The sequence below is a fragment of the Armigeres subalbatus genome, chromosome 3 (genome assembly GCF_024139115.2).
Source record: "Armigeres subalbatus isolate Guangzhou_Male chromosome 3, GZ_Asu_2, whole genome shotgun sequence".
Lineage (NCBI taxonomy): Eukaryota > Metazoa > Arthropoda > Insecta > Diptera > Culicidae > Armigeres > Armigeres subalbatus.
In genome coordinates this window covers 342,827,368-342,842,821 of record NC_085141.1, presented here as the reverse complement: position 1 = coordinate 342,842,821, position 15,454 = coordinate 342,827,368, and the positions used below count along the sequence as shown (strand labels likewise).

Genomic DNA, 15,454 nt, shown 5'->3' with positions numbered 1-15,454 from the left:
TCTTATTTAACCTCACGTTGAGATTGAACAAGAGTAGCCGAAGCCAAACGTCGAGGACAGAGACACAGAGTACACTGTGAAAAAAAAGGCTGCAATGCGAATCCATATAGGTAACATACACAAAGCACATTGTATAAAACGCATAATGCGAATCCATATAGGTGACAATTTGTTGAACACTAATTTAAAACACATATTCATAACCCTACTCTTATTTAACCTCATGATGAAGTTGAATAAGAGTAGCCGATTCATCTCGGAGAAGTGAAAAGTCAACTACGCCATAGCTCCGGTTAGCGCAGCGAGGCTAAAATATACTGTGAAGGGGGCCCTGGTGCTTCACAGGCTCACGTTTGCAGTTGAGTTCTTATTAGACCCTAACCATTCATTCGTAGGCACGGTAAGCATTAAGCCGCATCACACCAAGAATTAGAGGTCACCTGTATGGTGGACTTTTAGCACTAGAACAGGCAATCCGTAATGTTATTCTGTAGCAGATAACCAGCTGCCGACACCACGGCTATCTAGGCTGTTCGTGGAGAAAGTTGACATTGACTTTACGTCAACTCTCAATGTGACCGAACAGCCGAAAAAGTAAAACACGGCAATTTTTAATCATATTCATCAGCACACTAGCACTGCGCAACGGAGGCATAACCACTTACTTTAAAATGGCCAGTACAAACTTTACACAACCACGCGAATGAAGATGAACGTCTGTTCTCTGTGATAAAACCTTCAAAATTTTAGGAGGTAAATTCTTCCTAATTTTTGATGCGAAATCATTCCGGAGCAAAGTTCATTGGGAGAGAAGTTCTTCCAAATTTTTGAAACGGAATTCTCCGATTTTATGTTTTTTGAGTTTCCGGAGGGATTTTTTTCCATATTTTTGAAAGCAAATTCTAGAAGATTTTTTTTTCGAATTTCCGGTGGCAATTTCTTTCAGTTTTCCGGAGGCAAACGCTGCCGAATTATCGGTGCGAAAACCTTCTGAATTTCCTAAAGAAAATTCTTGAAATTCTTCTCTTCTTATTTAAAGGAAATTATTCTGATTACCCGGAGAGAAATTTTATCAAAATCTCTGAAATCTTCATTCGATTTTTCAGTTTTGAAAAGTTCTCACGAATTTAAGGAGGAAATTTGTTTTCGAATTTCCGGAGCAAAATTCTTCCAAATTTTTGAAGGGAAGTTCGTTCTAATATTCGGAGGGAGATTCCAAGAGGAACTTTACTTGAATTTCCGGAGGAAAGTTTTGACGAACTTACGGAGCGAAATATCTTCAAGTTTCTAGGGCGAATTTGTTCCCAATTCCCAAAGCGACATTGTTCCTAATCTCTTATTCATTTATGGTAACTCATTCTTATTTATGAAGTGATTTTTTTTACGATATTCAGAAGGAAACTCTTCCCTATTTCTTAAGATAAATTATTCCAAATTCCAGAAAGGAAATTCATCCAAATTTAGGTAAATTGAATTCCTGAATGAATTTTTCTTCCGAATTTCCGGAGTGAAAATTCTTCCGAATCTCTGGAATAAAATTCTTCCGAGTTCCCGGAGCGGAATTCTTTCGAGGGAAGTTCATTCCTATATTCGGAGGGATACATATTTTTCCAAATTTCCGGAGGGAAATTTGCCTACCAAACCTTTCTGAGTTTTCGTAATGAAATTTGTCTGAATTACCGGAGGAAAAATCCTTCGATTGGAATTTTTGCAAGGAAATTCTTCAAAATTTTACGAGATAAAACCTTACAAATTTTAGGAGGTCAATGTTTCCTAATTTTCGATGCGAAATCATTCCTTAGCAAAGTTCATTAGGAAAGAAGTTTTTCCAAATTTAAAAAAAAAATCTCTGGACAGAAGTTCATTCGATTTTTCAGTTTTGGAAAGTTCTCACGAATTTAAGGAGGAAAGTTCTTCCAAATTTCCGGAGCAAAACTCTTCCAAATTTTTGAAGGAAGATTCGTTCTAATATTCGGAGGGAAATTCCTAGAGGAACTTTACTTGAATTTCCGGAGGAAAGTTTTGACGAACTTACGGAGCGAAATTCCTTCAAATTTCCGGAGCGAATTTCTTCCAAATTCCCAAAGCGACATTGTTCCTAATCTCTTATTTATTTATAGTAATTCATTCTTATTTATGAAAAGATTTTTTTTACAATTTACGGAAGGAAATTCTTTCCTATTTCTTGAGCTAAATTCTTACAAATTTTAGAAGGAAATTTTTCCCAATTTCTGCGGATGGAAATTCATCCAAATTTAGGTACGTGAATTCCCAGTTTTCCGGAGGCATACACTGCCGAATTATCGGTGCGAAAACCTTCCAAATTTCCTAAGGGAAATTCTTCCAAATTTTTGGAAATGCCATATGAAAATATAAAAATTTGGAAATGCCATATGAAAATGTGGAGGAATTTACCTCAGGAAATTCGGCAGAATTTCCCCTTCTAAAATTTCGAAGAATTTTACCCCGGAAATTTTGAGGAATCTCCAATCGAAAACATGTCCCTCCTAAAATTTAGAAGATTTTATCTCGTAAAATTTTAAAGAAATTCCTTGCGGAATTGAATCACTCACTCCGGGTAATCCGACAAATTTCCTTTGGACTTTTATTTAAATTCTCCGGAAGGAAATTTGTCGGATTACCCGGAGTGTGATCTTTCCAAATTTCTGGACAGAAGTTCATTCGATTGTCTAGTTTTTGAAAGTTTTCTCGAATTTAAGAAAAGTTCTTCCGAATTTCCGGAACAAAACTCTTCCAAATTTTCAAAGGGAAGTTCGTTTTTTGGAGGGAAAATCCCGGAGGAACTTAACTTGTATTTCCGAAGGAAAGTTTTGGCGAACTTACGGAGCGAAATTTCTTCGAGTTTCCAAAGCGGCATTCTTCCGAATCTTTTTTTTGGTAATTCATTCTTATTTATCGAGATATTTTTTACAATTTCCAGAAGCAAATTCTTCCCTATTTCTTGAGGTAAATTCTTCCAAATTCCAGAAGGATTTTTTTTCCAAATTTCTGCGGATGGAAATTCATCCAAATGTCGGTAGATTGAATTCCCGGATGATATTTTCTTTCGAATTTCCGGAGGGAAAATTCTTTCGAATCTCTGGAGTAAAGTTTTTCCGAGTTTCGGGAGCGGAATTCTTCCGAGGGAAGTTCATTCTTATATTAGGAGGGATACATATTCTTCCGAATTTCCAGGGGGGAAGTTTTCCTACGAAATCTTTCTGAATGTTTGGAGCAAAATTCTTTCAATTGTTGACTCCTCCGAATTTCCGCAAGGAAATTCTTCAAAATTTGACGAGATAAAATCTTCGAAATTTTAGGAGGGTAATCCTTTCGATTGGAGATTCCTCCGAATTTCCGGGTAAAATTCTTCGAAATATTAGGAGGTAATTCTGCCGAATTTCCTGAGGTAAATTTCTCCACATTTCCGTATGGCATTTTTTTCTCAATGTCCGGAGAGAATTTCTGGAGGAGTCCCAAATTTTTTGGAGAGAAGTCGAATTGTCAGAGAAAAGTTCTTCCAAATTCTGGATCAAAACTGTTCCAAACTTCCGGAGGGAAGTTCTTCCGAATTCCAGGAGGATTTTTTATAATTCTTGGAGTAAGTTTTTCGAATTTCCTTAGCGCAATTCTTCCGAACCTTTGCCGGAAAATACTTCCTAATATTCGAAAGAAAATTCTTTCTCATTTCAGGAAGGATATTCTCCCAAATTTCTGGGGTGAAGTTCATTTGAATTTTCGAAAGAAAGCTACCGATTTTTTGAGGAAATTCTATTTCAAATTCCCGGTAGATTTTTTTTTTAAATATTTTTCCTTATTTCCATAGATTTCTGGATAAAAATTCTCCAAATTTCTGAAGAGAATTTCATTCAAATTTTGGGAGGGAAATTTCCGAATTTCTGGAGGGAAATTCCATTTCCAATTTTTGAGGGAATGGGTTTCGAATCCGAATTATCGGAGGGAAATTCTATTGAACTTCTGGAGATAAATGCTTCCGAATTCCTGAACGTTATTTCATTGGAATTTCCGTTAAGAAATGCTTCCGATTTTCCAAGAGAAATTTATCCGAATTTCCGGAGCAAATTCTTTCTCAATTCCAGGAAAATTTTGCTAAATTACCGGAGAGAAGTTGATTTGAATTTTACTTAAAATTACTGGAGCAAAATTCCTCCTTTTTTGCGTAAAAAATATATTCTGAATATGAGAAGGGAAATTTTTAAAAATTTCCGTAGCAAAATTCTTCCGAATTTCTGTAGGAAAGTTCTTCCCAATTTCTGGATGAAAACTCATTCAAATTTTTGGAGGGAAATATCTGAATTTCCGGAGGAAAAAATTCTTCCAAATTTCGTAGAGAAATTCTTCTGAATTTCTGGAGGGAATTTCGTAAAATTTCTAGATTTCTTTCATTCGAATTTTCAGAGGGAAATTTGTCGAAATCTCTAGAGGGAATTTTTTTAAAGATGTTTTGTCTGAATTTGTGATTCGGAATTTTTTTGATTTTCTGGAGCAAAATTGTTCCAAAAATCCGGAGGGAGAATCATTTGAATTTTCGTAGGAAATACTTTTTTGGAGGTATTTTTGGATGCAAATTTTTCCATATTTCCGTAGATAAATTCTTTCCAATTTCCAGAGAGAGATTCAAAACTCTTCCAAACTTCCGGACTTCGGACTTCTCATTCCACGAGGGATATTCTCCCAAATTTCTGAAGGGAAGTTCATTTGAATTTTCGACAGAAAGCTTCCGAATTTTCGGAGGAAACTCTATTTCAAATTCTAGGAAGATTTTTTTTTCGAATTTTCTTCCCAGTGAAATGCTTCCTTATTTCCGTTGGAAAATTCTTCCAAATTTCAGTATGGAAATTTTTCCCAATTTCTACAGGAAAATTCTTCCAAATTTCTTAAGAGAAGTTCCTTTTAATTTTTGGAGGGATATTTCTGAATTTCTGGAGGAAATTTCATTTCCAATTTTTTAGGGAATGTTTTTTTGAATTTCCGGAGGCATATTCTTCCAAATTGCCGGAGGGAAATTCTTTTGAACTTCTGGAGACAAATGCTTCTGAATTCCTGGACGTTATTTCATTGGAATTTTCGTGAGGAAATGCTCCCGATTGTTCGAGGGGAAATTTATCCGAATTTTCGGAGTGAATTCTTAAGAAAATATTTTCTAATATCCGGAGAAAAACTCTTTCCTAATTCCTAGAATTTTTTCCCAAATTTCCGGAGGACAATTAATTGCATATTATTCGGCAACTCGGCCGTACGAAAACCATTTTTTTGTTAAATATCTTGGCTGTGCATATGCACAGCATATGTTTCGAAATGGACAAATTGATATGAAATTTGCGAAAAAGAATCCACGTGTCTTGGAGGGACTCGAACCCTCAACCTCCTACTCTCTAGATAGGCGTGATAACCCCGTTGTTGTGTAGGGGTTATCACGCCTATCTAGAGAGTAGGAGGTTGAGGGTTCGAGTCCCTCCAAGACACGTGGATTCTTTTTCGCAAATTTCATATCAATTTGTCCATTTCGAAACATATGCTGTGCATATTCCGGAGGGAGCAAATTCTTGGCAAGCAAATTCTTTTGTTTTCGTGTAAAAAATATCTTCCGAATATGGGTAGGGAAATTCTTCCAAATTTCTGTAGCAAAATTCTTCCGAATTTCTGTAGGAAAGTTCTTCCCAATTTCTGGATGGAAGCTCATTCAAATTTTTGGAGGAAAATATCAGAATTTCCGGAGGAAATTTTATTTCCAATTTACGAAGAGAATTCTTCTGAGCTTCTGGAAGGAATTTCATTCGAATTTTCAGATGGAAATTTTTCAACGTTGTTTTGTTTTCGATCTTTCGGATAGAAGTTCTTCCGAATTTGTGATCCGGAGCAAAATTCTTCCAAAAATCCGGAGGGAGGATCATTCAAATTTTCGGTAGGAAATACTTCCAAATTTTTGGAGGCAAATTTTTCCATATTTCCGGAGATAAATTCTTTCCAATTTCCAGAGAAAAATCCTCTAAAATTTGTGTAGGAGAGATTCATTCGAATTTTCGCAGAGAAATATTAAGTTCTTCAGAATTCTTGAATCAAAACTCTTCCAAACTTTCGGAGGGAAGTTCTTCCGAATTTCAGGAGGATTTTTTTTTTTAGTTTTTGGAGGAAGTTTTTCAAATTTCCGGAGCGCAATTCTTCCGAACCTTCGCAGCAAAATACTTCCTAATATTCGAAAGAAAATTCTTTCTCATTTCAGGAGAGACATTCTCCCAAATTTCTGGAGGAAAGAAAGCTTCCGAATTTTTGGAGGAAATTCCATTCCAAATTCACGTATGATTTTTTTTCGAATTTTTATCTCAAGGAAATGCTTCCCTATTTCCGTAGGAAAGTTCTTCCGAATTTCCGCAGGGAAATGTTTCCCAATTTCTAAAGTTCATTAAAATTTTTGGAGGGAAATTTTCAAATTTCTGGAGGAAAATTCATTTCAAATTTTTGAGTGAATGTTTTTTGAATTTTCGGAGGCAAATTCTTCCAAATTCCTGGAGTGAAATTCTTTTGAACTTCTGGAGACAATTGCTTCCGATTTTCTGAGGGGAAATTTATCCGAATTTCCGGCGAAATATCCCGAGGAAAATTCTTCCAAATATCCCGAGGAAAATTCTTCCAAATTTCGAAAAGTAAATATTTCCTAACTCTTTTTTACGGAGACGTAATTTCATTCGAATTTCGCGAGGGAAATTAATCCGAATCTCCGGAGGAAAATTTTTCAAAGATTTCACGTTTAAGATCTTCCAGATAGGACACACAAAATCGTATATGATGCAACATAAGATGCTTAAGTGGAGGCGATATACGTACATATTGTATGAGGAAGTACCTATATCTAATCCACTTTAGTATCTTATACGGCATGAAATACGATCTTGTATTGACTGGGAAAGTTCTTCCGAAATTAACAAAGATTTTTAGTTTTCGATCTTCCGGAGAGAAGCGCTTCCGAGTTTCTTATGCGAAATTATTTTTACTTTCCGAAAAATTTCTTTCAAAAATTCGGAGGAAAGTTCATTTGAATTTACGTTAGAAAATTCTTACAAATTTCGGTATGTTTGCTTTATAAAGTGTTAGATTAATCAAAATAGTAATAATTAAATCAACGGGCGAGCCCTAGGTTGGCACGCAAGGGGGGCCCATCCGGCCCACCCTTCCCTCTTTTCATCAGACACAAATAGGCATCGTGGCGGAACCCTTGGTTGGACCGCGAAGGGAGCTCCTCAAGCTCCTTTCCTTTCCGGTGTTGAACTAAATCTAGAATTAAGAAAACACCTTAATAAAGAAAAAAAAGAAACAAATTTCGGTAGGAAATACTTCCAAATTTTTGGAGGCAAATTTTTACATACCTATTTCCGAAGGATTTAATTTTGTTTCAAATTTCCGGAGGGAAGTTCAATTGAATATTTGGAGAAAAATTCTTCCGAATTTCCTAAAAATTTGGCTTTTTCAAATCTCCGAAAAGAAGCCCTTTCAAATTTCCTGAGGATTTTTTTTAATCTCCAGAAGAAAATTCTTCCGAATGTTTTCAATTTTCTTATTTCCGGAGGGAAGCCCAAGAAGGAGCGACGATCTCGATAACAGAAATTGGTATGAACTAGCCTGGCATAAGAGGTAAAATACCAAAAACTTATATGCAGAATACTTGAGGCATACCATGCTTAGGTATTTTAAAACCAAATGAATAATAATTGGTTATGCATTTGGTATTGAAATTCAATTTAATAACTGAGTTTGTTATAGCTCAAGTATTGTGCATATCAGTTTTTGGTATTATTCCTTTGGTATTTTACCTTTTATGCAGGGCTAGTTCATAACAGAGAATAGTATCAATAACAGAATTAGGTATTATTGAGCCAATTTCTCGTGCTCGGATAGGTATTTCAATACCAAACGAATAATAATTTGTGATGTGTTTGGTATTGAAATAACAGAGTATATTATCCCTAAAGTATTGTGCATATCAATTTTTGGTGTTATTTTTTGGTATTTTACCTCTTATACAAGGCTAGTTCATAACAGAGTATGGTATCAAATACAGAATAAGGTAATATAGAGTTAATTTCTTCGCTCAGAGGGTCTTTTTAATTTCCTGAGCAAAGTTCTTCTGTTTTTCCAGAGAAATTTTTTCAAAATTTCTTGGGTGAAGATTTTTAGTTTTTCTGAGCAAAGTTCTATTGAAATTAAAGAGATTTTTTTTCAATCTCCGAAAGAAAGTTCTTTCGAATTTCCTAAGGAAACTTTTTTCAAATCTCCAGAGGGAAGTTCTTTCGAATTTTCGGAGCGAGTTTTCTCTGATTTCCGGAGCCATTTTTTCATCATTCTCCAGCATAAACTTCATGTTAATTTTCAGTCAGTAATTCAACTTTATGACAAAACATATTCCGATTTTCCCGAGGTAAGTTCTTTGAAGCGAAATCCTTTTGACTTCCTAAGAGAAATTCTCGGAGGCTTCCAAGGGACATTCTTAATAAAAGTTAATTCCCTACGTCCTTCGTATCTAATTTGCTTGAAGCACTAGTCTGACACAAGCTTGGCAAGCCTGGTCTAGCATACTGAGGGTTGTGGGTTAGAATCCCAGAGGGAAAAGAAACATTATTCGCATTAACCCTCAAAGTGCCGGAACGAATCTTGTCAACTTAAAACAGCTCGTTCTCGGTTAATTTTCAACTGAAATGCAAACGGTTTCAACTATGACCAAACGGAATGGTATTTACAAAAAGTAGACTGGTCAAAAGCTCAGGATGACCCTCCCTCTTTTAGAGGGAGGAGTTTTGAAGTGTGGCATAAGTTTTTTTTTATAGCGAATGTTTCTTGGTATGGTAAACTCTGAAAGTAGCACTCTTAGGAAATTCAACCTCTATACTGCCGTAATCTGGAAAAGTGACGTAACAGCCATTTTACAACATGCATGTTTTCCATTTTTCTGTTAAAGAGCTCGATGAGTAGTACTCGTTAACACCATTTTTGGAAAATGGCGTATACGTCACTTTTTCAGATTACGGCAGTATACGCATATCTTGTTTTCCTGTTGAGTTCACATTTACAATCGCGCTACTTCAAATAAATTCTTTCTTCAGAAATTCCAACACGCGATGAAAATGTTTCGCAAATAAAACGGCATATACAACCTCTTCACTAGCCCAAATGGCCCAATGCGTGGCTTGCATGCTATCCAATCGAGTTCATCGAGCTCTACGCCAATCAATGATCCTTGAAACACAAAATCGATTTGTGCACACACGAGAAACATGAAACCATCAAACGCATGGTTGAACGAACGAAAACTATCTCACTAATTTATACTTTGCGGCTGTAAACGAATCTACCAGCCAGCAGCAGCCGCTCTTAAGCACCATCGATAGTCGTTCGATGATCGATTGGATGGAACGGACCGACAGCGTTCAGGTTCACCGGCTGTTGATCATAATCATCAGCTGCCGATCACATCTCATGAATTTGCAATGGCAGTGGCACAGATATAGTCAATATACTTATTTACCTACCGCGAATGGAATTTCCTAAGTCCTCCCTATTGTAGTGCAAGGTGCACCACCTAATCAGTTACTTTGTATGTACATAAGTACGGCGGCACAATGATTGGATTGGAAGCGCAAAAAATCGCGATCATATGTAATCGTGATGCTTGTTTTATTGCAAACCTAGTGCCGAGATCTATCGCAGCGGTATAGCGACCAAGGTGCCTCCACCTTCGCAGAAAAGACCAAGTCGACCGGCAGTTTTATTGATACAATTTGCATACGCATGTCTGCAACATTGTATTTTTCCGATTACTTAATACGGCTTTAGACGCCTTCGTCTGGAGCAATGACACCTACTGCTGATACCATTCGGCCAGTATACCAAACGTACTTAAATCGTATTTATTCTTTTTCTCCCATACAGGTCGATTCGGTCGAGTGATTATCGTTTCCAAGGATGAGGACAAAAATCTACTGAGGAGTGAAGTTTGGAAAGAACTTCGGCAGCTCGATGGGATTATTCAGAATACAACCGTCCACTACGATGGTGATACGTTCACCTATCGGGATATGTGCGCCCGATGGGAAAACGAGTGCTTCCTAAACGACATCCTGAATCTGGATCAGATAATTGGAGAGGTAAGTGCGGATGGTTTTGATGGTCCGTATCCTGCATTCAGTCCTTGTTTTATATACCATTTGGTTTGTTATAGACTGTTATCCAATATCCTGTTCGCAAGAGCTAATATCAAATGTAGATTGATTTATTACATTTCTCACCTAATGTTATAAGTGGCAAACATTCAATTCATCACAATTTTATAATTAGACCTACTTTATTTCCATTTAGCAATACATTTTTCATCATATTAACCGCCTTACTAATCCAATTTGCAGGTTGAAGCCGGCGAGCTGAACCTGACCTTCCCGGTCATGTTCAACCCAGTTACATGGGACGCGCATGTTTTTCCTATATTCTTCGGCGGGACGCAGGTTTCCGAGGACAACATCATCATCTCGGTGCCGTCGCTGCAGATGGTGTACTTCGTGACGGCCGACTCCAAGCGGCAGGACGCGCGCGGTGCCGCCTGGGAGGACGCCTTTCTCGACGCGGTCGGTTACGCGGAAGATAACGGCGTGTTCAAGCACATTGCGGTCGCACGGTTCGCGTCGCGTACGCTCGATCACGAGCTCGAACGGAACACCAGAACGGTCGTGCCGTACTTCAGCTCGACTTTCATCCTGATGGCGCTCTTCAGGTGAGTAATGGCGGGATCCGGGAAGGAACCAAATCAAGGCTAATTGCCAAATCACGACGATGCACGGTGATCGCTAAGGGCCGAAATGTGTATTTTTTTGGTAGTCTATTTGATAATGCAATACCTGGATAAGTGAAAACTTATTTTCACTTTATTTCTAGAGGATTAGAAAATCATATATAAATATATAATATGTCAAAGGTTAATTGCTAGATGATAGAATCACACTCAAACTAATTATGTATGTAAATATTTGTCATTTTTTAAATCAATTCTAAAGAAAAATCAAAAAATTATATTTAGAAATTTATTCTTTTCAATTGTCGAAGTCACGCGCTACTCATTCAAACGATTTTTTTTTAAATTACGCTCTTTTACACTGGCTGGCAATTTGCTTGTGATACAATTTCAATTTAATAAAAATAATTATTAAAAATACAACTTAAATTTTATCCGCAACAACACGAAATTATAATGAATTTCATTTTAGCTTATTTGATTTGAGTATTCGTTTAACCCTTATGTGAGTTTCGATTTTTCCCACCGTAAACGGGTGACGGGGTACCCGGGTACCCAACCGCCTTATAATGGGCATTTATTTTATTATTTTTATTATTATTGCGCATGTGTGTGAGTGTGGTTCCAGAGAACTGTGTGAATTCAGAAGATCCGGAACATCCGTAATAATTGGCAATTAGTAAGATCCATCGTAAAGCGGCGGGATTTTTTGAGAACCATATTCTGCCGAACCCTGAGCATGGAATCGATGCTTTGATCCACATACGGACCATTCTGTCCACTGGGTGGTCCCCTGGAAGATCCGGAACATCCGTAAAAAATGGTCAATTCGTAAATTCCATCGTGAAGCGACGGGATTTTTTTTAGAACCATATTCTGCTGAACCCTGAGCATGGAATCGATGCTTTGACCCACAAACTGACCATTCTGTCCACTGGGTGGTCCCCTGGAAGATCCGGAACATCCGTAAAAATGGTCAATTCGAATATTCCATCGTAAATCGACGGGACTTTTTAAGAACCATTTTCGGCCAAACCCTGAGCATGGAATCGATGCTTTGACCCACATACGGACCATTCTGTCCATTCTGTTCCGAATCTTCCAGGGGACCACCCAGTGGACACAATGGTCCGCATGTATGTCGAAGTATCAATTCCATACTCAGGGTTCGGCAAAAAATGATTCTAAAAAAATCCCGTCGCTGTACGATGGAATTTACGAATTGACCATTTTTACGGATGTTCCGGATATTTCAGGTGGCCACCCGGTGGCCTCTAAAACACACACACACCTCCAAAAATACATACATGCACTTGAGCAGCCTTTGTCCCAGTGACATACGCAAAGATTCATATAATCAAACACTCAGGTAAACATACAGGCCCTCTGTTATATGGTTGGGTACCCGAGTACCCCGTCACCCGTTTAAGGGGTATAAGTATAAATAGTTTCCGACTCCTAATAAGCGCTCTAACCGCAACCAAGACATCAAACTTTGCCCGTCGCTTCGTCTCAACATTCTACGAGATGTCAGAAAGTTTCATAGTATTTGAACTTATCTTCAAGTTATTTAACTTTCAATATCAGAATGGGTACCCCGTCACTCACATAAGGGTTTTAAAGGGCGCAGAACTTGTAGATCAAAAATTCAGTAAAAACGGAAGACGCAGCCCCATGATACACCCTTCAAATCTTCAAAAACAGATGAGAACTGCGTATCAATCATTCGTGATGGAGAAGGTTTGGACGAAATCAGTCATCACAGTATGGGAAGCTAACATAGAAGTGTTAAGGAGTAACCATTACCCGATTCAGGGGTGGCATTGCGTACCTCGACTCGCAACGAGCAAACTATCATGCGAAAGAGCTGTCGAAAGGAGATGCGCAATGAGGTCCCAGGCTACTGCTTTTGCTCAAACCATCTGCATTACGTACAATCGACCTGCGCGATGATGGTAGAACAAGAGTCAAGTACCAGGGTTGTTAACGTTAATCAACGATTAACGCCGTTGTCGTTAATTTTCTCTTGGTTCAACGTCAACGGCGTTGCGTTGAGCTACTTGGATTGTAACGTTGACGTTAACGAGATGCGTTGATTCAACGTCAAAGGACATCGATAATCTGCTCGTTACTTTTTCTCCTTAGCTCCTGCCCAATAAACAATCAGGACGTTTCTAAGCCAATGCGGTATCCATGGGTCATAATTTTTATCATTTTCAATCATAGTTCACCAAGGAAAAGCCAATGACAGTCTTATTAATATTCCCATTCAAGTCAGATCAAGGTTTATCATGGAAAAATAACTTGCGGTTGGAACTAATGAAATGACAATTTGTACACCTTCAGGAGCTCACTCAATATGCGAGCAGCTAAAACATAGGTGTAGGCTGCTGGTGTTAGATGCATTCGTACCAAACTTGACAACTTCTAGAAATGAAAATACAATACAGTTCTGCGAAATACATGAATATGAGAAAAGTGTATCAGTTTATTCCATTCATTGAAAATACTAAGCGAAAAAGATCTTTCACTGGGCATATCGTTATGTCATGAATACAGTTTGATGGCTACATCTTACATTAAATACAAAATCCGGGTTTATGAGTTAATAATATTGATAATTTGATAAAATCTGTATTCATAAAAATGAATTTCTGTTTGTCTGACTCTTATAGACTCGAAAACTATTGAACCGATCAGCTCAAACATTTGTATGCCGAGGTTTTTGGGGCCGGGGAAGCTTCTTAAGATGGTACGAGACCCCTCCCCTCTTTGGAAAGGGGTGCTCCCATACAAATGAAACACAAATTTCTGCATAACTCGAGAACTAATCAGAGAATAAATCAATTTTAGGCGAAACAAAGTTCGACGGGTCTCCTAGTCCTTTTTAAAATACATTGTTATCTTGGGACAAATTACCGTCATCTGACTAATGATTTCATTTCATTTATTTAGTCTACATCTAAACAGATAACACTGAATCAACAATTTGACGCCACAATACACGGTTCGAGGCCGCATCTCTCCATCCTCGGATACGCCCCACGCTCGCCAAGTCGTTCTGCACCTGGTCTGCCCATCTCGCTCGCTGCGCTCCACGTCGTCTCGTACCTGCCGGATCGGAAGCGAACACCATCTTTGCAGGGTTGCTGTCCGGCATTCTTGCAACATGCCCTACCCATCGTACCCTTCCGGCTTTAGCTACCTTCTGGATACTGGGTTCGCCGTAGAGCTGGGCGAGCTCATGGTTCATTCTTCGCCGCCACACACCGTCTTCTTGCACACCGCCAAAGATGGTCCTAAGCACCCGTCTCTCGAATACTCCGAGTGCTTGCAAGTCCTCCTCGAGCATTGTCCATGTTTCATGTCCGTAGAGGACTACCGGTCTTATTAACGTCTTGTACATGACACATTTGGTGCGGTGGCGAATCTTTTTCGACCGCAGTTTCTTCTGGAGCCCGTAGTAGGCCCGACTTCCACAGATGATGCGCCTTCGTATTTCACGACTAACGTTGTTGTCAGCTGTTAGCAAGGATCCGAGGTAGACGAATTCCTCGACCACCTCGAAGGTATCCCCGTCTATCGTAACACTGCTTCCCAGGCGGACCCTGTCGCGCTCGGTTCCACCCACAAGCATGTACTTTGTCTTCGATGCATTCACCACCAGTCCAACTTTTGTTGCTTCACGTTTCAGGCGGGTGTACAGTTCTGCCACCTTTGCAAATGTTCGACCGACAATGTCCATGTCATCCGCGAAGCAAATAAATTGACTGGATCTGTTGAAAATCGTACCCCGGCTGTTACACCCGGCTCTCCGCATGACACCTTCTAGCGCAATGTTGAACAACAGGCACGAAAGTCCATCACCTTGTCTTAGTCCCCGGCGCGATTCGAACGAACTGGAGTGTTCGCCCGAGATCTTCACACAGTTTTGCACACCATCCACCGTTGCTTTGATCAGTCTGGTAAGCTTCCCAAGAAAGCTGTTCTCGTCCATAATTATCCATAGCTCTACGCGGTCTATACTGTCGTATGCCGCCTTGAAATCAACGAACAGATGGTGCGTTGGGACCTGGTATTCACGGCATTTTTGAAGGATTTGCCGTACAGTAAAGATCTGGTCCGTTGTCGAGCGGCCGTCAACGAAGCCGGCTTGATAACTTCCCACGAACTCGTTCACTAATGGTGACAGACGACGGAAGATGATCTGGGATATCACTTTGTAGGCGGCATTAAGGATGGTGATCGCTCGAAAGTTCTCACACTCCAGTTTGTCGCCTTTCTTGTAGATGGGGCATATAACCCCTTCCTTCCACTCCTCCGGTAGCTGTTCGGTTTCCCAGATTCTGACTATCAGTTTGTGCAGGCAAGTGACCAGCTTTTCCGGGCCCATCTTGATGAGCTCAGCTCCGATACCATCCTTACCAGCTGCTTTATTGGTCTTTAGCTGTTGAATGGCATCCTTAACTTCCCTCAAGGTGGGGGCTGGTTGGCTTCCATCGTCCGCTGAACTGACGTAGTCATCTCCTCCGCTGCCTTGACTTTCACTGCCTGTACTCTCAGCGCCATTCAGATGTTCCTCGTAGTGCTGCTTCCACCTTTCGATCACCACACGTTCGTCCGTCAAGATGCTCCCATCCTTATCCCGGCACATTTCGG

At 39.2% G+C, this 15,454-nt stretch overlaps 1 protein-coding gene across 1 annotated transcript in view; it reads left to right on the top strand.

Annotated features, from left to right (window-relative positions):
• Window positions 1-15,454, top strand: part of LOC134225891 (patched domain-containing protein 3) — a 308,883-nt gene that overhangs the window by 186,491 nt on the left and 106,938 nt on the right. Inside the window, exons 4-5 of the mRNA XM_062706320.1 lie at window positions 9,943-10,157; window positions 10,416-10,777. Coding sequence (XP_062562304.1) covers window positions 9,943-10,157; window positions 10,416-10,777 — 577 coding nt within the window. The remainder of the gene's footprint in view (window positions 1-9,942; window positions 10,158-10,415; window positions 10,778-15,454) is intronic.